At 43.8% G+C, this 23,572-nt stretch overlaps 1 protein-coding gene across 4 annotated transcripts in view; it reads right to left on the bottom strand.

Moving 5' to 3' along the window:
- ctcf (CCCTC-binding factor (zinc finger protein)) overlaps positions 1–23,572 on the bottom strand; it is a 68,619-nt gene that overhangs the window by 22,878 nt on the left and 22,169 nt on the right. For all 4 annotated transcript variants that reach the window (XM_068049519.1, XM_068049520.1, XM_068049517.1 and 1 more), the window contains 2 exons: positions 13,826–13,959; positions 1,236–1,356 (listed from right to left, as the gene is read on the bottom strand). In XM_068049519.1, the coding sequence (XP_067905620.1) occupies positions 1,236–1,356; positions 13,826–13,959 (255 nt within the window). The remainder of the gene's footprint in view (positions 1–1,235; positions 1,357–13,825; positions 13,960–23,572) is intronic.

The raw sequence follows: 23,572 nt of genomic DNA, 5'->3' as shown, positions 1-23,572 counted from the left end.
TTTGTGCAGGTGTTAATGTGCTGCAAATGTAAGATCGGTTTCTGTTAACAAAATAGGCATGAAGCTCCCACAAATTTTTTCCTAGGTAAACAGATCACCTAGGGTGGTATAAAAACCAGGCAGATCCGAAATGTTCAATCCCTGGTATGCCTTTCGTAAATAAACCAATGACACTAGACTGCCCCAGTGTCAAAAAAAACCAAATGGAAGTGCCCCCTTTATAGAGGGGCAAAACTAATAATGAACTAAACCTTGAAAAAGAAGCTTATAAACATAAATAATGCTGATGTTGGTATTCATGATGCATTCCAGTCCATGGTACTAACTGATCACAGAAGGCCTTAAGCACTGGCAGACATCTTGTGCTCCTACTCCAGGGCTACCCAGGCGTGGACAAGACCACAGAAGAGAGTAAGCAGCCAGAACAACCACCACCACCACGGGTCACGTCCAACCTGGACCTGTTGATGGCTACCTCAATCCCTGGTGTACGATCCTTTCAGGTAGATCATTGAGGGAAGCAGCAGGAGTACTCGGAAGAAAGAATGCCAGCTAGGAATCCCACTTATGATCACTAATTTGAGCATGTGGGTATCAGCCAAGGGCAGGATCTGCATCAACTGTGACAGCTCTAAACAATGTCACTCATTGCCTCATTCAACTGTTTCACTGAATGAGGATGAAAAAAATTCTCATTTATTATTTTAATTTAATGTTTCTCGATTGTTTATCAATAAGATATGGTCTCCTGGCTTTCAGAACCAGATACATTTGAGCCACTTCTATATTGCTTTTCAGTCACCGGCTCCCATAGTGCAGCCACATTAAGGCTTAAATCTGCCAGAATTTGGCTTAAAACTGGTCTTCCTCGCTGGTGGTTTATTACTGAGCTTCCTTGGCTGCTGCTGGTCTTTTAAAGCTAATAAACATCACTACTCTGCACATACATGTTGGCCAAAGAGTCACGGCTAACCTGTGCTTGAGCTAACTGTTAGGCCTCCGCAGTTCACCAACACTCTGGATTTGGTATATCCCAGAATATGGTAACTATCGCTGTGAACAAAGTTACAAAGAAAAAAAAAAAATCGATAATTAAAGCCCAACACAATATGTTGACATTACATTAGAACATAACAGCACCTTAATCCAACCATCTGCTTTAAATTATCTCTAAAAGGCACAACTGATGTCTGCCAGCAATGCAAACTATTTGGTATAAAATGGGATTACTGTACCAGAGTGGGTCCTCATGTGCCTTTTCAGCTTGTAGGTGTCCCTGCTGGCATAGCTACACAGGCTACATTGGAACGGGCGTTCTCCAGTGTGAGAGCGAATGTGGCGCTTTAACTTACTAACCTGCAAAATTAAATGAATGGTCAGCCTTAATGCATGAGAATTCACAACTCTTTACATCTCTGTTGAAAATACAGAAGTTTCACAACTATGTATCAGAAGTTTGTCCCACTGTCCAGCACTTGAACTATTATTTAACTCCTTTTTGACAACAACTTGTATTTATATAGCACCTTTAACTTGGTGAAATATCCCAACGCACTTCACAGGAGCTTTATCAAACAACATCAGATACCAAATCACAAAGAAATATTAGGGAGATGACCAAAGCTTGGTCAAAGCAGGTTTAAGGAGGCCCTTAAAAAGAGGGTTTAGGAAGGGGAACTGTAGAGCTCAGGGCCTTGGCAGCTGAGGTTGCAGTCACCAATGGGAGAACAATTAAAATCAGGGATGGTCAAGAGGCCAAAATTGAAGGAGCGCAGATATCTGGGAGGTCTGTAGAAGCTTACAGAGATGGGGAGGAGCGAGACCACAGAAGGATTTGAAAACAAGAAAGAGAATTTTGAAATCAAGGTGCTGCTTACCTGGGAGATAATGTAGGTCAGAAAGCAGACGGGTGATAGGTGAACAGGACTTGGTGTGAGTTCATACATGAGCAGCAGAGTTTTGGATGACCTCAAGTTTAGAGGGTAGGACGTAGGAGGTTGGCCAGGACTGCATTGGAATAGTCAAGTCTGGAGGCAACAAAGGCATGGATGAGGGTTTCAGCAGCAGATGAGCTGAGGCAGGTGCAGAGTCAGAAAATATTACGGAGGTGGAAATAGATGGTCGTAGTGATGCCACAAATATTTGATTGTAAGTTCACCTCAGGGTCAAATGCAACAATAAGGTTGCAAGTAGCCTGGTTCAGCCTCAGACAAGTTGCCAGGGAGAAGAGAGTTTGCGGCAAGCACCAAAGACAATGGCTTAGGAATTCCCAATATTTAGCTGGAGGAAATTTCTGCTTTGAGAAGTAGTCGGAGGGGTCGAGAGAGGTGTAGAGCTGGATGTTGACAGCAAATGGATGCTGTTGAGACACATATTTCACCACATGAACATTAAAACTTAAAATTGTTGCTGGGAAGAAAAGAGGGCCTATTACAAGGAATTACCAGGCCCCTCACCAGAAAGACCTTTTTTGCATTCTAGCAGACAGTGTTGGAACAAGGGAACCAGTCCCTGCCCAAATACACAAACAGACATGGTCAAACCAGTTTAGTCACATGACTAACTAGCTGTTGGGAGTTCTTTGAATTTGAACTTGCCACAGAGGTTTTGAAGACAGGAAGCTGTTTGCTCCTGGACTGAAAAGACCTCTCTCCTGTCTGCTCCCATCACTTTCTCACGGAACTGAAGACCTCACACTTTACCACATTATGCTCCATCTGCCACCTTGTTGCTCATTCACTTAGTCTATCTATATCTCTTTGCAGCCTCTCTGTCCTCCTCACAGCTTTTATCAAGAGTAAACTTAGATACAAGACTTAGACAAAGAGATTGAGAATAATTAACATAGATTGTAAATAGCTGAGGTCCCAGCACCGATTTTTGTGGAGCTCCACTAGTTACAGCCTGCCAACTTGAAAATGCCTCATTTATCCCTACTCTTTGCTTCCTGTCTATTAACCAATCCTCTATCCATGCTAATATATTACACCCAACTCCATGAGCCCTTATCTTCTGTATTAATCTTTTACAAAGAACAAAGATAATTACAGCACAGGAACAGGCCCTTCGGCCCTCCAAGCCTGCGCCGATCCAGATCCTCTCTCTAAACATGTCGCCTATTTTCTAAGGTTCTGTATCTCTTTTCTTCCTGCCCATTCATGTATCTGTCTAGATACATCTTAAAAGACTCCATCGTGCCCACATCTACCACCTCCGCTGGCAATGCGTTCCAGGTGCCCACCACCCTCTGCGTAAAGAACTTTCCACGCATATCCCCCCAAAACTTTTCCCCTTTCACTTTGAACTCGTGTCCTCTAGTAATTGAAACCCCCACTCTGGGAAAAAGCCTCTTGCTATCCACCCTGTCTATACCTCTCATGATTTTGTACACCTCAATCAGGTCCCCTCTCAACCTCCGTCTTTCTAATGAAAATAATCCTAATCTACTCAACCTCTCTTCATAGCTAGCGCCCTCCATACCAGGCAACATCCTGGTGAACCTCCTCTGCACCCTCTCCAAAGCATCCACATCCTTTTGATAATGTGGCGACCAGAACTGTACGCAGTATTCCAAATGTGGCCGAACCAAAGTCCTATACAACTGTAACATGACCTGCCAACTCTTGTACTCAATGCCCCGTCCGATGAAGGAAAGCATGCCGTATGCCTTCTTGACCACTCTATTTACCTGCGTTGCCACCTTCAGGGAACAGTGGACCTGAACACCCAAATCTCTCTGAACATCAATTTTCCCCAGGACTTTTCCATTTACTGTATAGTTCACTCTTGAATTGGATCTTCCAAAATGCATCACCTCGCATTTGCCCTGATTGAACTCCATCTGCCATTTCTCTGCCCAACTCTCCAATCTATCTATATTCTGCTGTATTCTCTGACAGTCCCCTTCACTATCTGCTGCTCCACCAATCTTAGTGTCGTCTGCAAACTTGCTAATCAGTCCACCTATACTTTCCTCCAAATCATTAATGTATATCACAAACAACAGTGGTCCCAGCACGGATCCCTGTGGAACACCACTGGTCACACGTCTCCATTTTGAGAAACTCCCTTCTACTGCTACTCTGTCTCCTGTTGCCCAGCCAGTTCTTTATCCATCTAGCTAGTACACCTTGGACCCCAAGCGCCTTCACTTTCTCCATCAGCCTGCCATGGGGAACCTTATCAAACGCCTTACTGAAGTCCATGTATATGACATCGACAGCCCTTCCCTCATCAATCAACTTTGTCACTTCCTCAAAGAATTCTATTAAGTTGGTAAGACATGACGTGACACCTTATCAAATAAATGCCTTTTGGAAATCCAAGTATACTACTGGTTCCCCATTATCTACCCTACTAGTTACATCCTCAAAAAAAACTCATTTGTCAAACACTATTTCTCTTTCATAAAACCATACTGACTGACTATTCTATGATTTCCTAATGGCATCAAGACTTCCTTAATAATATTCCAGCATTTTCCAGATGACCGATATCAGGCTAACTGGCCTGTAGTTCCCAGTTTTCTCTCCCCCCTCCTTTCTTCAATAGCAGTGTTACATTTACTAACTTATAATCTGCTGGGACTGTTCTAGAATCTAGGGAATTTTGCGAAATCATAACCGGCGCATCCAACATCTCTGCAGCGATGTCTTTTCGAACCCCAGGATGAAGGCCATCAGGTCCGGAGAATTGTCAGCTTTTTAGTCCCTTAAGTTTCTCCAATACCTTTGCTCTGCTGATAATTATTTTAATTTCTTCACTCTGATTAGCCCCTTGGGTACCCTCTATTTCTGATATAGAATTTGTGTCTTCTACTGTGAAGACAGACAAAATATTTGAACAACATCTCTGCCATTTTCTCATGCTCCATGATAATTTCTACTGTCTCTGCCTCTAAGGACTAACCTTTACTTTAGCTTCTCTGCTCTACAATCTGTTTTTATATTCCTGGTTAGTTTACTCCCATATTCTATATTTTTCCCTCATCAAGTTTTTGTTTGCCCTTTGCTGGTTTCTAAAACCCTCCCAATCCTCACGTTTACTATTCCTTGCATCATTATAAGCCTCTTTTAATCTAATACTATCCTTAACTTCTCTGGTAAGCCACAGATGGATCTTTCTTGCTGAGATTTTTTTTTTTTAAATGGAATTTATTGTTGCTGAATATTTTGAATTGTTTCTTTAAATGTTTCCTGCTGTTTATTTACCCCCATACCTTTCAGTCTATTTACCTAATTAACCTCAGTCAGCTCTCCCCTCAATTATATAAATGGCTTTGTTTAAGACTGGAGTATGTTGCTTGCAAACTTAATATGGGTTTCAATTGTATTATGATCACTTTTACCCCAGCTGATCTTTTACTATGAGATTACAGGTTGAACGTCCAGACATTTTGTAGTCTGACCCCAAAGGTAAGGATTGATCTCTCCCACACTTCTGGAAGTTACCAGTTTGGACTTGCTCTGGTTTATGACCGTGTGTACTGAATGTATTGCCTTTGGCATGGTATGTTTGCAGGCTTTTAACATTTTTAAAAAAATGAAAAATCATGCTAGGTGTTTTAACGGCAGGTGACTTATGAAACTATTTGAAGGTGGTAAACCATAAAATTAATCATCGGATGTATAGATTTCTTTTCTCTCCAAGTGTTTCTTTTTCTACCTTTTCTTTAAAACCAGAATGGCATTTGTTTTTAATTGATATAATGCAGGTGCATTATGTCCAAAATCCAAAACCCTGAATCATTGCACAATCCTTTATCCCTACTTGGTTCCATAACACGACTAGTTTAATGCCAGACTGTTGCCAATGAGAGGGAACGGAATTTGGAGTGGGGACTGAAAGCAACGGCTTCGGTCTTCCTTTTATTTAATTGGAGAAAATGTCTGTTCATCCAGTACTGGATGTCAGATAAGCAGTCTGACAGTGAATGAGTTCAGAGGGGTGCTGGTGAGGTCGAGCTGGGTGTCGTCAGCATATGTGTGAAAACTAATGCTGTGTTCGATTGCAAAACCATCTTCTTAAACCCCTCTCCTCATTTTTAAAAAATTCTTTCATGAGATGTGGGCATCGCTAATAAGGCCAGCATTTGTTGCCCATCCCTAAATGCCCTTGAACTGAGCAGCTTACTAGTTCATTTCAGAGGACAGTTAAGAGTCAACCACATTGCTGTGGGTCTGGAGTTACATGTAGGCCAGACCAGGTAAGGACGGCAGCTTTCCTTCCCCAGAGGACATTAGTGAACCAGATGAGATTTTACAACAATCCATAATAGTTTCATGGCACCATTACAGAGACTAGCTTTCAATTCCAGATTTTCTTTATTAATTGATGAATTAATTAATTAATTGAATTTAAATTCCACCAGCTACCATGGTGGGATTTGAACCTGTGCCCCCAAGGCATTAACTTGAGCTTCTGGATTACTAGTCCAGCAAAATTACCACTACACTCTCACCTTCAATAACAAGTGCAAGGAGCTCATGGATGGCTTTGTCACCAAGCTGGAGACCATCAGCTACCTGTGCTGCTTCCCTCCTTTCCACTAACCCACAGGGCCATACTTCCTCTAAAGGTTCTCCCCTGTCCTAGCTCTGAACTTGTATCATAAGCTTCTCTCCCATCACGCCCTCAGAGCTCATCCTCTCCATGGAACCCACTTCCTGTTCTCCTGACCCTATTCCCACCAAACTGATCTCACAACTTCGCTTCCTGATCCCCATGCTAGTTGATATCGTTAATGGTTCTCAGTCCAGGTGCTGCGACTCTCTCCTTTAAATCTGCCTCTCCTCAAAAACCAATCCATGACCTTGCAAACTACCATCCCATCGCCACTCTCCAAAGTTCTTGAATGTGTTGCTGCCTCCCAAATCTATGCTCATCTTTTCTGGAACTCCATGTTTGAATCTCTCCAATTAGGTCTCTGCCATTGCCACAGTACCTAAACAGCTATCAAAGACACAAATGACATCCTACGTGACTATAAAAACAGTTAAATTATTGCTCCTCATCCTTCTCAACTGGTCTACAGCCTTTGACATGGTTGACCACACCACCCTCCCCCAACCCCTCTCCACTGTCATCCAGCTGGGTGGGACTGCACTCGCCTAGTTCCATTCTTATCTGTCCAATGGTATCCAGAGTATCACTTGCAATGGTTTCTCTTCCTGCTCCCACAGTTACCTCTGCTGTCCTCCAAGATTCTATTCTTCGCCCTGCGCTATTGCTCAACTACAGGCTGCACCTCGGCATCATCATCCGAAAGCACAGCACTAGTTCTCACTTGTATGCTGACAACCCCAGCATAACCTCACTGCCACCTCTCTCGACTCCTCCACTGATGCTAAATTATCAGACTTCTTAGCCAACATCCAGTACTGGATGAGCAGGTACTTCCTCCAACTAAATATTGGGTAGACTAAAGCCATTGTCTTTGGTCCCCGTTCCAAAGTCTGTTCCCTGGTTTCTGACTCCATCCTTCTCCTTGGCTACTATCCGAGACTAATCAAACTGCTTGCAACCTTGGGGTCATATATGACCCCAAAATGAGCTACGAACCACATATGCATGCCACCATTAAGACCACATATTTCCACGTCTAACATCTTCCAATTTCGTCCCTCCCTCAGCTCTCTGCTGCTGAAACCCTCATTCATGCCTTTGACACCTCTAAATATGTCAACTCTAACTCACTCCTGGCTGGCTTCCCATATTCTACTCTCCGTAAACTTGGGACCATCCAAAGCTCTGCTGCCTGCATCCTAACTCGCACCAAATCCTGTTCACCTATCATCCCTGTGCTCATTAACAGGGAGCCAATGTTGGTCAATCAACAGCAATTTTAAAATGCTCATCCTGGTTTTCAAATCCTTCCATGGCCTCGTCCCTCCCAAACTCTGAAACCTCTTACAGCCCCACAACCCTCAAAAATATCTGTGCTCATCCAATTCTGACCTCTTTAGCATCCCCGGATTTTAACTGCTCCACCACTGATGTTCATGCCTTCAACTGCCTATGCCCAAAGCTCTGGAATTCCCTCCCTAAGTCTCTCTGCCTCTTTCTTCCTTTAAGACACTCCTTAAAACTTACCACTTTGATCAAGCTTTTGAAATCTGCCCTAATATCAGCTTGTGTCTAATTTTGCTTTATAAGTCTCCTGTGAAGTACCTTGGGACGTTTCTTGTTAAAAGGTGCTATATGAATACAAGTAGTTGTTGTAATGAACGGATATTCACACTAAATGTAGTACTTAACATTTGTTCATTCATTATGTACCTATAATGAATTATACAAATACAACACAAGAAAGAAAATGAGACATTCTGAGGCTAGCTTTAAACATGAAAGTGTCAAATACCTGTCTTGCTCTCAATTGAAGACAATGCTTGGAATAATTTCACTAACAGCTACATTACAAACAAACCCTCAACATACTGCCCATAGGTTGAAGTCATCTTCATTTGAAGTGGTTTATCAGCTGACAAAAATATCCTCTCAGTCAGGCATCTAATTAGGTGATATATTTGCTAAATAATTTTTCCTATCAAACAACTGCCTAGACTAATACAAAAGCAAAACATTGTGGATGCTGGAAATCAAATAAAAACAGAAAATGCTGGAAATACTTAGCAGGACTGGAAGCATCTGTGGAGACAGAAAGAAAGAGTTATCATTTCAGCTCTGGGAGGTTAGAAATGTAATAGGGTTTGAGCAAGTGAAAGAGGGGAGGGTGGGAAGAACAAAAAAAGGTGGTCTTTTATAGGGTGGAAGCAGGAGAGATTAAATGACAAAAGGGTTGACGGTGCAAAGCCAAAGGGAGTGGTAACAGGAAAGTAAAGAAACAAAAAATATATTAGAGGAGGTGTAATAGTAGGGTCCTGGATGGCTGTTGTCTGAAAGTTAAGTAAAGGAAATGAGAGGGAAAAAAAACAAACCAGCACAGAGAAACAAAACAAAGTGAAGGCAGAGGTTACAATCTAAAATTGTTGAAATCAATGAATCAGTGTGCTTATAGTCCAACATGTTGATTGCAAGCTAGGCCTTTGCGTAACTCGCATAAAGCTCCTGACAACGCAGTCCAATCACCCACGTCATCCTGCCAGCATTAAACCGCGCATGCGCATCCTGACGTCACCATGCACTGTGGGAAGGGGAGAAAATGAGCAGTTGGCATTATTTTTCCTTTATCAGAAGTAGCTCTCAGTAAAGAAAAGGTTGGTGACCCCTGTTATCAATATTGGTTCATCGCCTATTCCCAGAAATGAAGACAGAGAAGTCATGGAAGGGAAGGTTAGAGTCCAAGATAAGACGATGTGAAAGCAAGAGAGGATGGGAATTGAAAGCAAGATTGATGAAATTTTCCAGTTCAGGGCAAGAGCAGGAAACGGCAACGAAACAGTCATCAATGTATCAGAAAGAGGTGAGGGAGGGGGGTCTGAATAGGACTGGAACAAAGCATGTTCCACATATCCCAGAAAAAGGCAGGCATAGCTAGGACACATGTGGGTACCAATAGCAACATCTTTTATTTGGAGGATGTGAGTGGAGTTGAAGGAGAAGTTGCTCAATATGAGAATAATTTCAGTAGGGCAGAGGAGGGTGATGGTGAATGGGAACTGGCTGGGTCTCTATTCAAGGAAGAAACGGAGAGCTGTCAGACCGTCCTGGTGGGTGGTGCAGGTGTACAGGGATTGGACACCCATGGTGAAAAGGTGGTGATTAGGGCCAGGAAACTGTAAAGTGACAGAGAGGACACTGGAAAAATCACAAACACAGGACAGAAGAGACTGACAAGGGAAGGGGAAAAAAAAAGAACCGTGATAGGAAGAAATCAGTTCAGCGGAGCAGGAACAGGCTGATACAATGGGTTTACCAGGGCAGTCCTATTTGTGGATTTTAGGAAGGTGCTGCTCAGAGTTGCGGGACTATAAGGTTGGAGGTCATGGAGGGAAGATCTTTAGAGATGAGGTCAGTGACAGTCCTGGAAACAATAGCTTTATGTTCGGTAGTGGGGTCATGGTCCAGGGGGAGGTACGAGGAAGTAACAGAGATGATGTTCGGCCTCTACTAGGTAGAGATTAATTCGCCAGACAACAGTATCACCCTTGTCAGCAGGTTTGATGTCTATGTTAGGGTTGTACCTGAGAGAACAGAGTGCCACAAATTCAGAGGGAGATAGGTTAGTGAGTGAGGGGAGCAGAGAAATTGAGACAGCAGAGAGGACAAGAGGTCAGAGGGAGGGGTCCAGGTGGAAGGAGAACACTGGAGACGGGTAAAAAGTTCTGCTGTGCCAGGAGGAAGACTCCTGGCCAAAGAAGCGGACACAGAGACGAGGAGACGGAAAAAGAGCGCAACATCATGCAGAGCTCGAAATTTACTGAGATGGGGGCATAAGGGGATGAAGCTGAGACCTTTGATAAGGATAGATCATTCAGGGCCAGAGAAGGGAAGGTCGGAGGGTATTGTGAATACATGGCAAGGGGTGAGATAGAAAGGAAGGATTGGGTCAGAGGGAATTGAAGAGGAAGGAGGATCCAGAGGGGTGTTAGTACCCACAAGGTGTTGAAGTTCCTTGAATCGATAGTCACTCTTGATTCTACCTACACAGAAAAAGCTAAAGCCCTAAAAACTAAATTACACTTTCAAGAGATGAAGCATGCAGTATGCAAAATTCTATACACTAATTAGCTTTAGCTTACCATGTAGGTATGCACCAGGAAGGCTATGCGGTTCTAACAGCATAAGTATCAAACTGGATCATGTCCTTAGGAGAGGACAGAAAACCAACACCCCCGCACCCTGTTTATGCACCAAAGACAGAACAATCAAAGCAGGAAGGGGGAGTCACAAAAGTGGCAAGCAACAGCAAGGTCAAGGTCATGTTTGCAAATCAAATGCCTTTGGTCTTCCTCACTACTCTCACCTCTTCAACTCCTCCTCCTCCACCAAAAAACACATCTCTTTAACCAAACTTTTGGTCATCCTCTTAAGTCCTTCTTTGGCACGTGTCTTTTGTTTTGATTATGCCTCTGTGAAGAACCTTGCATGCTTTTGCGTGTCAAAGGCACTGCATAAATTCAAGTTGTTGTTTCAACAAAGATGAATGCAAGCTTCGAGAATTGTATCACATCTTTCTGCTGGGCACTCCACAGCTTTCTGCTCAGTAACTTCAGACAACTTGTACTTCTGCAGCATCTTTAACACAGTACAACATCCCAAGGCACTACAAAGGAGCATTATCAAACACCATTTGCCCTTTTCAAGGGCAGTTAGGGATGGGCAATAAATGCTGGCCTTGCCAGTAATGCCCACATCCCATGAACAAATTTTTAAAAATTTAACACTGAGCCACAATAATGAGATATCAGGACAGACAACTAAAAGCTTAGTCAAATAGGTAAGTTTTAAGGAGTGTCCAAAAGGAGGAAAGAGGTAAAAAGACAGAGAGGTTTCGGGAGGGAATTCCAGAATTTAGGGCATTGGCAGCCGAAGTCACAGCCACCAATAATGGAGTGATTAAAAACCGGGAAACCCAAGCAGCCAGAATTGATGGAGCACAGATATGAGAGTTATGGGGCTGGAGGGAGTTGAAAACAAGGATGAGAATTTTAAAATCGAAGCATTGTTTAACCAGGACCTAACCAATGTAGGACAGCAAGCACAAGGGTGATGGGAGAACTGGAACTGGTGCATGTTAATAAACAGGCAGCAATTTTGGATGACCTCAAGTTTATGGAGGGTGGAGGCTAGAAGATGGGAAGCTGGCCAGGAGCATGTTGGAATAGTCAAATCTAGAGATGACAAAGGCATGGACGAGTGCTTCAGCAGATAAACTGAGGCGGGGCAGAGTCAGACAATGTTACGGAGGTGGAAATAGGTGGACTTCGTGATGGTGCGGATATGTTGTCGGAAGCTCATCTCAGGATCAAATTCGACACCAAGGCTGGAAACAGTCTGGTTCAACCTCAGACAGTCACTAGGGAGAGGGATGGAGTCTGTGGCTAGGGAACAGAGTTGGTGATGGGGATTGAAGACAAAGGCTTTATCTTCTTAATTGGAGACATTTTCTGCTCATCCAGTACTGGATGTCAGACAATGCCTCTGACAGGTTGGAGACAGTGGAGATGTTGAGAGTAGAGCTGGATGTCAAGGCACTCCAGAGCTAACGTTGCAGGAGAGGGAAGCTGTGACCATCGTGAGCAATTCCCAGCTTTGACTGGATAGATAAGAGCGGAACCAGGTGCATGCAATCCCACCTAGCTGGACAATGGTGAAGAGAGGTGGCGGAGGATGGTTTGGTCCATTACGTCAAGAGCTGCAGAAAGATCAAAAAGGACGAGGAAATCAGTCACATAAAAGTGCTTTTGACACTGTGGGAGGGATTCAAATACAGAATTCTGGGAAAGGTGGGCACGGATTTGGGAGGCAACAGCAATTTCAAGGACTCGAGAGGAATGGGAGGTCGAAATTGGGTGGTAGCTTGAAAGGACGGAGAGGTCAAGGCTTGATTTTTTTTTTTTGAGAGGGATGATGATGGCAGATTTGAAGGAGAAGGGTACAGTACCCGAGGAGACGAACATGGGGACCAGAAAGGGAAATAGCGTGGTCAGCAGTTTAGTGGGAACAGAGTCGATGGATATTAGCTAAACCTTCCAATTTCTTCACAGATCTTCCATTTTCATCACAGAAGTCAGTACTTGTGATAGGGCAGAGGGTGTGTCGGGCAGAGAGGTGCTCAGTGCTAAGGAAATCCTTGGTTAAAGGGCAGTGCCTTAAATTAGGGTTAAGCTGTGATCTGAACCTGTCTTTTATCTCTCCTTATGACTGACAGCTCTAAACTGCTTTGCATGCATTATTTTTTAAAATAAATATCAAGCCTGTTACATTTGCAGCTTTTTTTTCTCATTTCTTGAGCTTTCTTTTGCGTGAATCTCTGAAGTGTTTTTCATCTCACTATCTTCATTTCCTTCTGTCCCTTTCTAATTTCTGCATTTTCTCACACTCATTCATCTGTTACACTTTCCTTAATGACCTACATTGGCTCCCATTCTCCAACTTAAAATTTTCACCCGTGTGTAAAAATTCCTCCTCAACCTCACCATCCTCCTTGCTCTACCTCAGTGCAGTAACCCCATCCCCAACTCTCCATCTGTCTGACTCGCATTTCATGCATCTCTCCCCACTTTGCTGTGCCCACCGCTGGTCACGGTTTCAGCCACCTAGATCCCATACTTTGGAAATTCCTCCCTAAATTGTTCCTCTCTTCCTGCAACATCCCAGCAAAATCAACAATAGGAAAATCTGATGAGATCTATAATGGGCAGGCATTCTGCTCTGCCAGATGACCGCCCAGGTGGTATAATTTACTCTATATCGTCCGAGTGTCAACAGAGGCACTTTCTGACAGTATTGCAACAGTAAGCAGTCTTCTTAGGTAGAATGCAATGCTGGAAAGCACTGGAATAATCGAGACTAGAGGTAACAAAGGAATGAGAGTTTCAGCAGCAAATGGGCTGAGGCATAGGTGAAGACTGGCAATGTTACAAAGGTGGAAGTAGGCAGTTCTGGTGAGGAGAGGATATGGGGTTAGAAGCTCACACAAGGAAGCAAAAGGTGTACCCAATAATACAATTATGTGCCCCTCCACTACCCTTTCCAAAACCAAATGAATTCAGTCAGAAGTTCTTGCTAATATCAAATGTCAGATTAATTTCACATTCCAATGAACCTACCGCAATAATAAATTGCACTTCTAACTGGTGTTTGCTACTACCTTTGTAAAACTAATATAAACTCTACTATTCTTTAACATTTCACTTCTTACCTCCACACTAGCATAGTCACACATAGAGCACTTGAATGGCTTCTCATGGGTGTGTTTGTAACGACGATGCCTCACCAATTCCCCACTGGTCACAAATGCCATGTCACAATCAGGACACTTATGTGGTTTAGTACCTACAAAGATTAGAGTGATGATATTAACTCTCATTTCACATTTTTAAATTTGATGTTGAGTGGCACAGTCTACTTTTATACCATATTAGATTCCAGTTTTAGGAACAGACAAGCTATTAATCACATATCAGTTTAAATAAAATTAGTTTTTAAAAAATCACCATTTTTCACTTCAGAAAATTTTTCACAGACCAAACTCATTTAAATTGGCTAGTGATTTGAAAAATAAGCCTTGTTTACCAACTTCAAATTTGAACACTTAATAGGTTTCTTCCAAAGAGCAATAATTAAACCACTAAGGAACAGTCAATCAATAACTGCAAAAATAAAGAGGTTGCATGTCTTTTGGGATTTTGTCCACTTTGAATGGAAGTGTTCTGTTGAATAGTTCAGCCAGATCCATTTTTGCTTTACCCCAGATGGATAGCTGCACGAGGAACTCCAGATCTTAATCCTAGAACAACCTCAGCATGCTTCTCTTCTCAACTCCTCCTGCTCCCCCCAAAAAAATTACCCAATGACAGACCACCCTCAGGCATTTTCCATCATGCTCAGGATAATATAACATTAAGATTGCCTGAGATCCACTTCAGAACCAACTGCTTAGGGATTCAAACAAGAATGCAGACCTCTCCTTTTCATTTGTACTCAAACATTTACAATACAGGTCCCTGCATGCTCTCCCACCATGGAACATGCAGAGAGGAACTGAACAGAATTAAGAACTGGGCAAGACTGGTTTTATGTCTCATGGTCACAAAAGGGAATATCACATTCAATATTTCAGCACTCAAATACATCAATTACTAACATCTGGGAGGGGAAAATAAATCTTATTTCCACTGTGGCACAAGAGAGACTCAAGCAATTTTCAGGTAGATGACCAAATTTACAAGGAAATTACAGAGAGGTGGAAGTATTAAAGAATAGCGATAATGGGGGACTTTAATTATCCAAATATAGACTGGGATAGTAGTAGTGTATGGGGCAGATATGGGCATGAGTTCCTAATGTGTATTCAGGAGAATGTTCGAGAAAGGAGGCATTGCTAGATCTGGTTCTTGAGAATGAGGTGGGCCAAGTGGATCAAGTGTCAGAGGGGCAGAATTAGGGGACAGTGATCATTGTATCATAAGGTTTATCCAGCGTACGAATAATTAACGGGGGGGGAAAATCACAACTTCAATGAAGAAAAATGGATCTGACCCAAATAAATTGGGCTGCCTTTAAAGAGGAGATAGTTCAGGTACAGTCAAGGTATATTCCCACGAAGGGGAAAGGTAGGGTAAACAAATCCAGAGCTCCCTGGATGACAAAAGAGTTAGAGATTAAGAAGAAGTGTGCTCATGACAAATGTCAGGTGGATAACACAACCGAGAACCAGGCTGAAGTAGAAGGTTCAGAGGGGAATTGAAAAAGTAAATAAAAGTAGTAAAAACAGAGTATGAGATGAGTCTGGCAGCTAACTTTAAAAAGAATCCAAAAGTCTTCTACAGGCATATTAATGGTAAAACAGTTGTAAGAGGAGGAGGAGTAGAGCTGATTAGGGACCAAAAAGGGATTTAATCACAGAGGCAGCGGGTATGGCAGGGGTATTAAATGAATACTTTGTATCGGTCTTTATCAAGGCAGATGATGCTGCACAGGTCATGGTGAAACAGGAGGCAATTCTGACACTTGAAGGATTTAAAATTGATAAGGAGGTGTTATTGGATAGGCTGTCGTACTTCAAGTTGATAAAGCACCAGGACCAGATGAGATGCACCGAATGATGCGGAGGGAAGTGAGAGTGGAAATTGCAGAGGCACTGGCCATGATTTTTCAATCTTCCTTAGGCTCAGGGTGGTGCCAGTGCACTGGAGAATTGTTTAAAAATGGGTGTAAAGATAAGCCCAGCAACTACAGGCCGGTCAGTTTAACCTTGGGTGTGGAAAGCTTCTAGAAACGATAGTTCAGGACTAAATTAATAGTCACTTAGACAAATGTGGGTTAATTAAGGAAAACCAGCAAGGATTTGTTAAGGGAAAATTGTGTTTAACTCAATTGACTTTTTTGATGAGGCAAGAGAAGATTGATAAGGGTAATGCTGTTGATGAGCTGTACATGGACTTACAAAAGGCATGTGATAAAGTGCCACATATGGGGAGGCGGTGGCGTAGTGGTATTGTCACTGGACTAGTAACCCAGAGACCCAGGTTCCGAAGAAGGGTCACTGACCCGAAACGTTAACTCTGCTTCTCTTTCCACAGATGCTGCCAGACCTGCTGCGTGAATCCGGCATTTCTTGTTTTTGACCCAGGGTATTGCTCTGGGGACACCACAGCAGAAGGTGGAATTTGAATTCAATTAATAAATCTGGAATTAAAAAGTTAGCCTCATGATGGCCATGAAACCATTGTCGATTGTTGTAAAAACCCATCTGGTTCACTAATGTCCTTTAGGGAAGGAAATCTGCAGTCCTTACCTGGTCTGGCCGACATGTGACTGCAGACCCACAGCAATGTGGTTGACTCTTACATGCCCTCTGAAATGGCCCAGCAAGCCACTCCGTTGTGTCTAACCGCTACGAAGTCAATAAAAAGGAATGAAACTGGACGGACCACCCGGCATCGACCTAGGCACTGGAAACGACAACGGCAAACCCAGCCATGTCGACCCTGCAAAGTCCTCCTTACTAACATCTGGGGGCTTGTGCCAAAGTTGGGAGAGCTGTCCCACAGACTAGTCAAGCAACAGCCTGACAGCCATACTCACAAAATCATACCTGACAAACAACGTCCCAGACACTGCCATCACCATCCCTGCATCTCCACCAGAGGTGACTGCACAGTGGTATACAGCAGGGAGGGAGTTGCCCTGGGAGTCCTCAACATCGACTCTGGACCCCATGAAGTCTCATGGTATCAGGTCAAACGTGGACAAGGAAACTTCCTGATTACCACCTACCACCCTCCCTCAGCTGATGAGTCAGTACTCCTCCACATTGAACAGCACTTGGAGGAAGCACTGAGGGTGGCAAGGGCACAGAACGTACACTGGGTGGGAGACTTCAATGTCCATCACCAAGAGTGGCTCGGTAGCACCAATACTGATCAAGCTGGCTGAGTCCTAAAGGATATATCTGCGAGACTGGGTATGCGGCGGGTGGTGAGGGAACCAACAAGAGGGGAAAACATACTTGAACTCGTCCTCACCAATCTGCCTGCTGCAGATCATCTGCCCATGGCAGCATTGGTAGGAGTGACCACCGCAGTCGTTGTGGAGACGAAGTCCCGCCTTCACATTGAGGATACCCTCCTTCATGTTGTGTGGCACTACCACCATGCTAAATGGGATAGATTTCGAACAGATCCAGCAATGCAAAACTAGGCATCCATGAGGCGCTGTGGGCCATCAGCTGCAGCAGAATTGTACTCAACCACAATCTGTAACCTCGTGGCCCGGCATATCCCCCACTCTACCATTACCGTCAAGCCAGGAGACCAACCCTGGTTCAATGATGAGTGCCAGAGGGCATGCTAGGAGCAGCACCAGGCATACCTCAAAATGAGGTGCAAACCTGGTGAAGCAACACAGGACATTCTGCGTGCCAAACTTCGTAAGCTGCATGCGATAGACAAAGCTAAGTGATCCCATAACCAATGGATCAGATCTAAACTCTGCACAGTCCTGCCACATCCAGCCGTGAATGGTGGTGGACAATCAAACAAATAACCCCATTCTCAATGATGGGGGAGCCCAGCATATCAGTGCGAACGATAAGGCTGAAGCATTTGCAACAATCTTCAGCCACAAGTGCCGAGTTGATGATCCACCTCGGCCTCCTCCTGAATTCCCCAGCATCACAGATGCCTGACTTCAGCCAATTCAATTCACTCCGCATGATATCAAGAAACGACTGAAGGCACTGGATACTGCAAAGGCTATGGGCCCTGACAATATTCCGGCAACAGTACTGAAGACCTGTGCTCCAGAACTTGCCGTGCCCCTAGCCAAGCTGTCCCAGTACAGCTACAACACTGGCATCTACCCTGCAATGTGGAAAATTTCCCAGGTATGTCCTGTACACAAAAAGCAGGACAAGTCCAACCTATCAGCCCTATCAATTACCGCCCTATCAGCCTACTCTCAATCATCAGTAAAGTGATGGAAGGTGTCATCAACAGTGCCATCAAGCGGCACTTGCTTAGCAATAATCTGCTCTGTGACGCTCAGTTTGGGTTCCACCAGGGCCACTCGGCTCCAGACCTCATTAAAACCGTGGCCCAAACATGGATAAAGGAGCTGAATTCCAGAGAGGAGGTGAGAGTGACTGCCCTTAACATCAAGGCAGCATTTGACCGAGTATGGCATCAAGGAGTCCTAGCAAAACTGGAGTCAAGGGGAAGCAGGGGGAAAACCCTCTGCTGGCTGGAGTCATAACTAGCGCAAAGAAAGATGGTTGTGGTTGTTGGAGGTCAATCATCTGAGCTCCAGGACATCACTGCAGGAGTTCCTCAGGGTAGTGTCCTAGGCCCAACCATAGTCAGCTGCTTCATCAATGACCTTCCTTCAATCATAAGGTCAGAAGTAAGGACGTTCGCTGATGATTGCACAATATTCAGTACCATTCGTGACTCCTCAGATACTGAAGCAGTCCGTGTAGAAATGCAGCAAGACCTGGACAATATCCAGGCTTGGGCTGATAAGTGGCAAGTAACGTTCGTGCCACACAAATGCCAGAAAACGACCATCTCCAACAAGAGAGAATCTAACCACCTCCCCTTGACATTCAATGGCATTACCATCGCTGAATCCCCCACTATAAACATCCTAGGGGCTACCATTGACCATGGGCGGCACAGTGGTTAGCACCGCAGCCTCACAGCTCCAGCGACCCAGGTTCAATTCTGGGTACTGCCTGCGTGGAGTTTGCAAGTTCTCCCTGTGTCTGCGTGGGTTTTCGCTGGGTGATCCGGTTTCCTCCCACAGCCAAAGACTTGCAGGTTGATAGGTAAATTGGCCATTATAAATTGCCCCTAGTATAGGTAGGGGAATATAGGGATTAGCGTAGAATTAGTATAAATGGGTGGTTGATGGTTGGCACAGACTCGGTGGGCCGAAGGGCCTGTTTCAGTGCTGTATCTCTAAATAAATAAATAAACTGAACTGGAGTAGCCATATAAATACCGTGGCTGCAAGAGCAGGTCAGAAGCTAGGAATCCTGCGGCGAGTAACTCACCTCCTGACTCCCCAAAGCCTGTCCACCATCTACGAGGCACAAGTCAGGAGGGTGATGGAATACTCTCCACTTGCCTGGATGGGTGCAGCTCCAACAACACTAAAGAAGCTCGACACCATCCAGGACAAAGCAGCCCGCTTGATTGGCACTTCATCTACAAACATTCACTCCCTCCACCACCAACGCACAGTGGCAGCAGTGTGTACCATCTACAAGATGCACTGCAGCAATGCACCAAGGCTCCTTAGACAGCACCTTCCAAACCCGCGACCTCTACCACCTAGAAGGACAAGGGTAGCAGTTGCATGGGAATACCACCACCTGCAAAGTCTTCTCCAAACCACACACCATCCTGACTTGGAACTATATCGCTGTTCCTTCACTGTCGCTGGGTCAAAATCCTGGAACTCCCTTTCCTAACTGCACTGTGGGTGTACCTACCCCACATGGACTGCAGCAGTTCAAGAAGGCAGCTCACCACACCTTCTCAAGGGCAATCAGCGGTTGGCAATAAATGCTGGCTTGGTCAGTGACGCCCACATCCCATGAATGAATAAAAAAATAACAGGCTTGTCAGCAAGGTTGGACCTCATGGAATAAAAAGGACAGTAGCAACATGGATACAAAATTGGCTGAGTGACAGGAAACAGAATAGTGGTTAATGGTTGTTTTTCAGACTGGAGGGAGGTTTATAGTGGAGTTCCCCTAGGGTCAGTGTTAGGACCCCTGCTCTTCCTAATATATATATTAATGACCTAGACCTTGGTGTACAACGCACAATTTCAAAATGTGCAGATGATACAAAACTTGGAAACATTTTGAACTGTGAGGACAATAGTGTAGAACTTCAAAAGGACATAGACAGGTTGGTGGAACAGGCAGACAAGTGGCAGATGAAATGTAATGCAGAGAAGTGCGGAGAGATTCATTTTGGTAGAAAGAATGTGGAGAGACAATATAAAAGATACAATTCTAAAGGGGGTGCATGAGCAGAGGGGTCTGGATAAGTTGAGAGCGCGGTTAATAGAGCATACAGCATCCTAGGCTTTTATCAATAGGGGCACAGAGTACAAAAGCAAGGAAGTTATGTTAAACTTGTATAAAACACTGGCTTGGCCTCAACTAAAGTATTGCTTCCAGTTCTGGGCATCACACTTTAGGAAAGATGTGAAAGCTTTAGAGAGAGTGCAGAAAAGAATCACGAGAATGGTTCCGGGATGAGGAACTTCAGTTATGTAGAAAGATTGGAGAAGTTGGGGCTGTTTTCCTTGGAGAAGAGAAGACTGAGAGGAGATTCCATAGAGGCATTCCAAATCATGAGGGGACTGGACAGAGTAGATAGGATGAAACTGTTCCCATTGGTGGAAGGATCAAGAACTAGAGGGCACAAATTTAAGGTAACTGGCAAAAGAAGCAATGGCGACATGAGGAAAAATTTTTTCATGCAACGAATGGTTAGGATCTGGAATGCACTGCTCGAGTGTGTGGTGGAGACAGGTTCAATCAAGGCATTCAAGACGGAATTAGATTATCTGAAAAGGAAGAATGTGCAAGGCTACAGGGAGATGGTGGGGGGAGTGGTGCTAGGTGAATTGCTCCTTCAGGAGAACCAGCACAGACACAACGAGCTGAATGACCTCCTTCTGTGCTGTAATCATCTATGATTCTAGGTGTAGGCCTCTGTGGGGGAACTGCAGACACCAAACGGATGCTCTGCTGTAGCTTGGCCTTTACTCCCGTAAAAGAAAATCAGCCAGCTGCAATATGCATCCTGGCTGCAGTTAATGTCTATTTGGAATGGGGGAGTGTGGAAGTGAATGCCTGTGGAGACAAAAGGCTGGCAGCAGGCTTGATGATTTGTGTGGGTCCTGAATGGTCACTCTCTTCTGTGCCTAGCTACACGAGACAACATTCTCTTCTACTGCTTTACATTCAGATCACACTCAGAGCTGTTTCTATAAAGAAAAAGCTTGTTTTGTGTGAACAGATTGTTAGCATAACTCACAAATCGTTACCAAGAAAACCAGCTAGATGCGATGGGCACAGCCACCCAACTCCTATCAGACGTCAACATACCACTGGATGTCAATCCAGTATTCAGAGATCAGAACTCTATTCTCTGCTCGTGGGGCTATCCAGAGTGATGCTCAAACCTTCCAACTCAGATGCAGGAAAGCTACCACTGAACCAAGGTGGACTTAGATTAGATTAGATTAGATTAGAGATACAGCACTGAAACAGGTCCTTCGGCCCACCAAGTCTGTGCCGAACATCAACCACCCATTTATACTAATCCTACACTAATCCCATATTCCTACCAAACATCCCCACCTGTCCCTATATTTCCCTACCACCTACCTATACTAGTGACAATTTATAATGGCCAATTTACCTATCAACCTGCAAGTCTTTTGGCTTGTGGGAGGAAACCGGAGCACCCGGAGAAAACCCACGCAGACACAGGGAGAACTTGCAAACTCCACACAGGCAGTACCCGGAATCAAACCCGGGTCTCTGGAGCTGTGAGGCTGCGGTGCTAACCACTGCGCCACTGTGCCGCCCTTCCCTGTGTTTCCTGTCCCACACGAATCTCAAAAATGTTATCCTTTCAGAGAGGACCCCAGTTTCCAAAGAGCCTCGATGCCTGGAGAAAATGGGGTCATGCAACATTCATGCTCTGCCATTTCTTCACAAAAATTGCAAGAGATTCTACAACAGGTGTAGATTTCACTCTGCTGGTCACCCATTTTTTAAATGACAAACATGCAGCTAGCAGTTGAAAAATCTCTTCCTTGTTTTTTCTGCATTTACAATAATTTGAGTGATGGAGATACGTTGAATGTCCATTGGGCTGAAGGCCAGATATTGTTTCACCTTAATCTCCTTTCTTGGACAATTATCAATCCAATTTTATAACTGTCATACATCAGTAAACATAGAATCTGCTAGTGAAAGACAAGCGTGTCCAATGATTAGATAAGAACATACTAATATTTCCACCATCCTTGTACTAACCAATCCAAGAACCTGCTAAAACAGAATTTAATTCAGGGATTCTGCTCAAGTTGTCATATACAAATGCACACAGAACAGCAAGTCTGGCTGTAGTGAATAGTTTGATTATTTTTCCCCATTTTGCTATAATTATTAATTCATACCATGCACACAATTACAATCTTTTGATTAAACAAAAACTTCATGAAAGAAAATTCTGGTTGATGAGATCTGGGGTGCATATTTTGTGTTATTAAGAATTGAGGGTGGGAATCCTGAAAGGTCTCCTTGGATGGCTTATTTTCCCCCCAAAATTTCTCAGCCTTTACTTTTTATATCTCAAACCCAAGATCACTCTCATGAATGAGTCACAATTTGAAACAGCTTAAAGTTTGTCCATCCTTGTCTTGATATCGAGATAAGCTTTTGCCAGCAGATCCAGGTAAATGAACAACAAATTCCATTTAACAATTAGTTTATGTACTGGACAAACATGCCTCTATAAGATCCCATGTCAATGCTCAAAAGTGGTACAACATCTCACCATACTTGGATTTAAGTTTAAATTAGTCATCGGCCTTGGCTCAGTGGTTGCCTCTGTGTAGGAACATTCAAATCCCACTCCAGGAATTCAGCAGTCCAGCTCAGCAAATGAAGTGCTGTACTACTGGAGGTGTTTTTCAGAGCCGAGTAGTTCTACTAGTGAGTTGGCCAATATTTATTCTTCAATTAACTTCACAAACAAACAGTTTAACTGGTCATTTATGTCGGTGCTATTTGCGGGACCCTGTTGTGTGCAAAATTGGTTATCATGCCTGTCAAGATCACATTCCAAAAGTGACTGTGAAGCGTGTTGAAATGTCGCTGGGTCATGAAAGGCACCACATAAATGCACAAGTAAGATTTTGAAAGTAGATAGAATGAAAAAGTAAACTGAAAAGTGATATAATCTGTCAAAATTTAAAAAATGCTGACACTTCGAGAACTTCCAATTGTCACAATGAGGAATGCGTTAACGTCAACATTTCAATGTTAATATTCATTGAGTATTCTCCATATGTGTTGTTACAATAGGTTCCTATCCAGTAGGGGGCATTGTCAGCACCAGTTTGTCTCAAAAGCTTATGTTTTTACCTTGCAATCTCTTCAATCCTGCTGCAGCCCCTCTTTTTGAACGTCATGTAAGTTCTTAATTTTTACAACCATTTTTAGAAATTTTTTTTTAAATGGAACACAGAGGATAGATTAATGTCCTTCCAGAAAACTTGTGCACTCTTTATTTACACGCCAACACAGTGGAGCTAATTTTCATTCTTTCTGCCAGGCAAATATGTGGCAGTAGCATAAACGTACTGCCCCCTTCCCACACGCGACCAGGCCACCACCACTTGGTGAGAC

The sequence above is a fragment of the Heterodontus francisci genome, chromosome 17 (genome assembly GCF_036365525.1).
Source record: "Heterodontus francisci isolate sHetFra1 chromosome 17, sHetFra1.hap1, whole genome shotgun sequence".
NCBI classification, from domain to species: Eukaryota; Metazoa; Chordata; class Chondrichthyes; order Heterodontiformes; family Heterodontidae; genus Heterodontus; species Heterodontus francisci.
The sequence above is the reverse complement of the archived record's forward strand: the minus strand, read 5'-3'. Positions and strand labels throughout refer to the sequence as shown.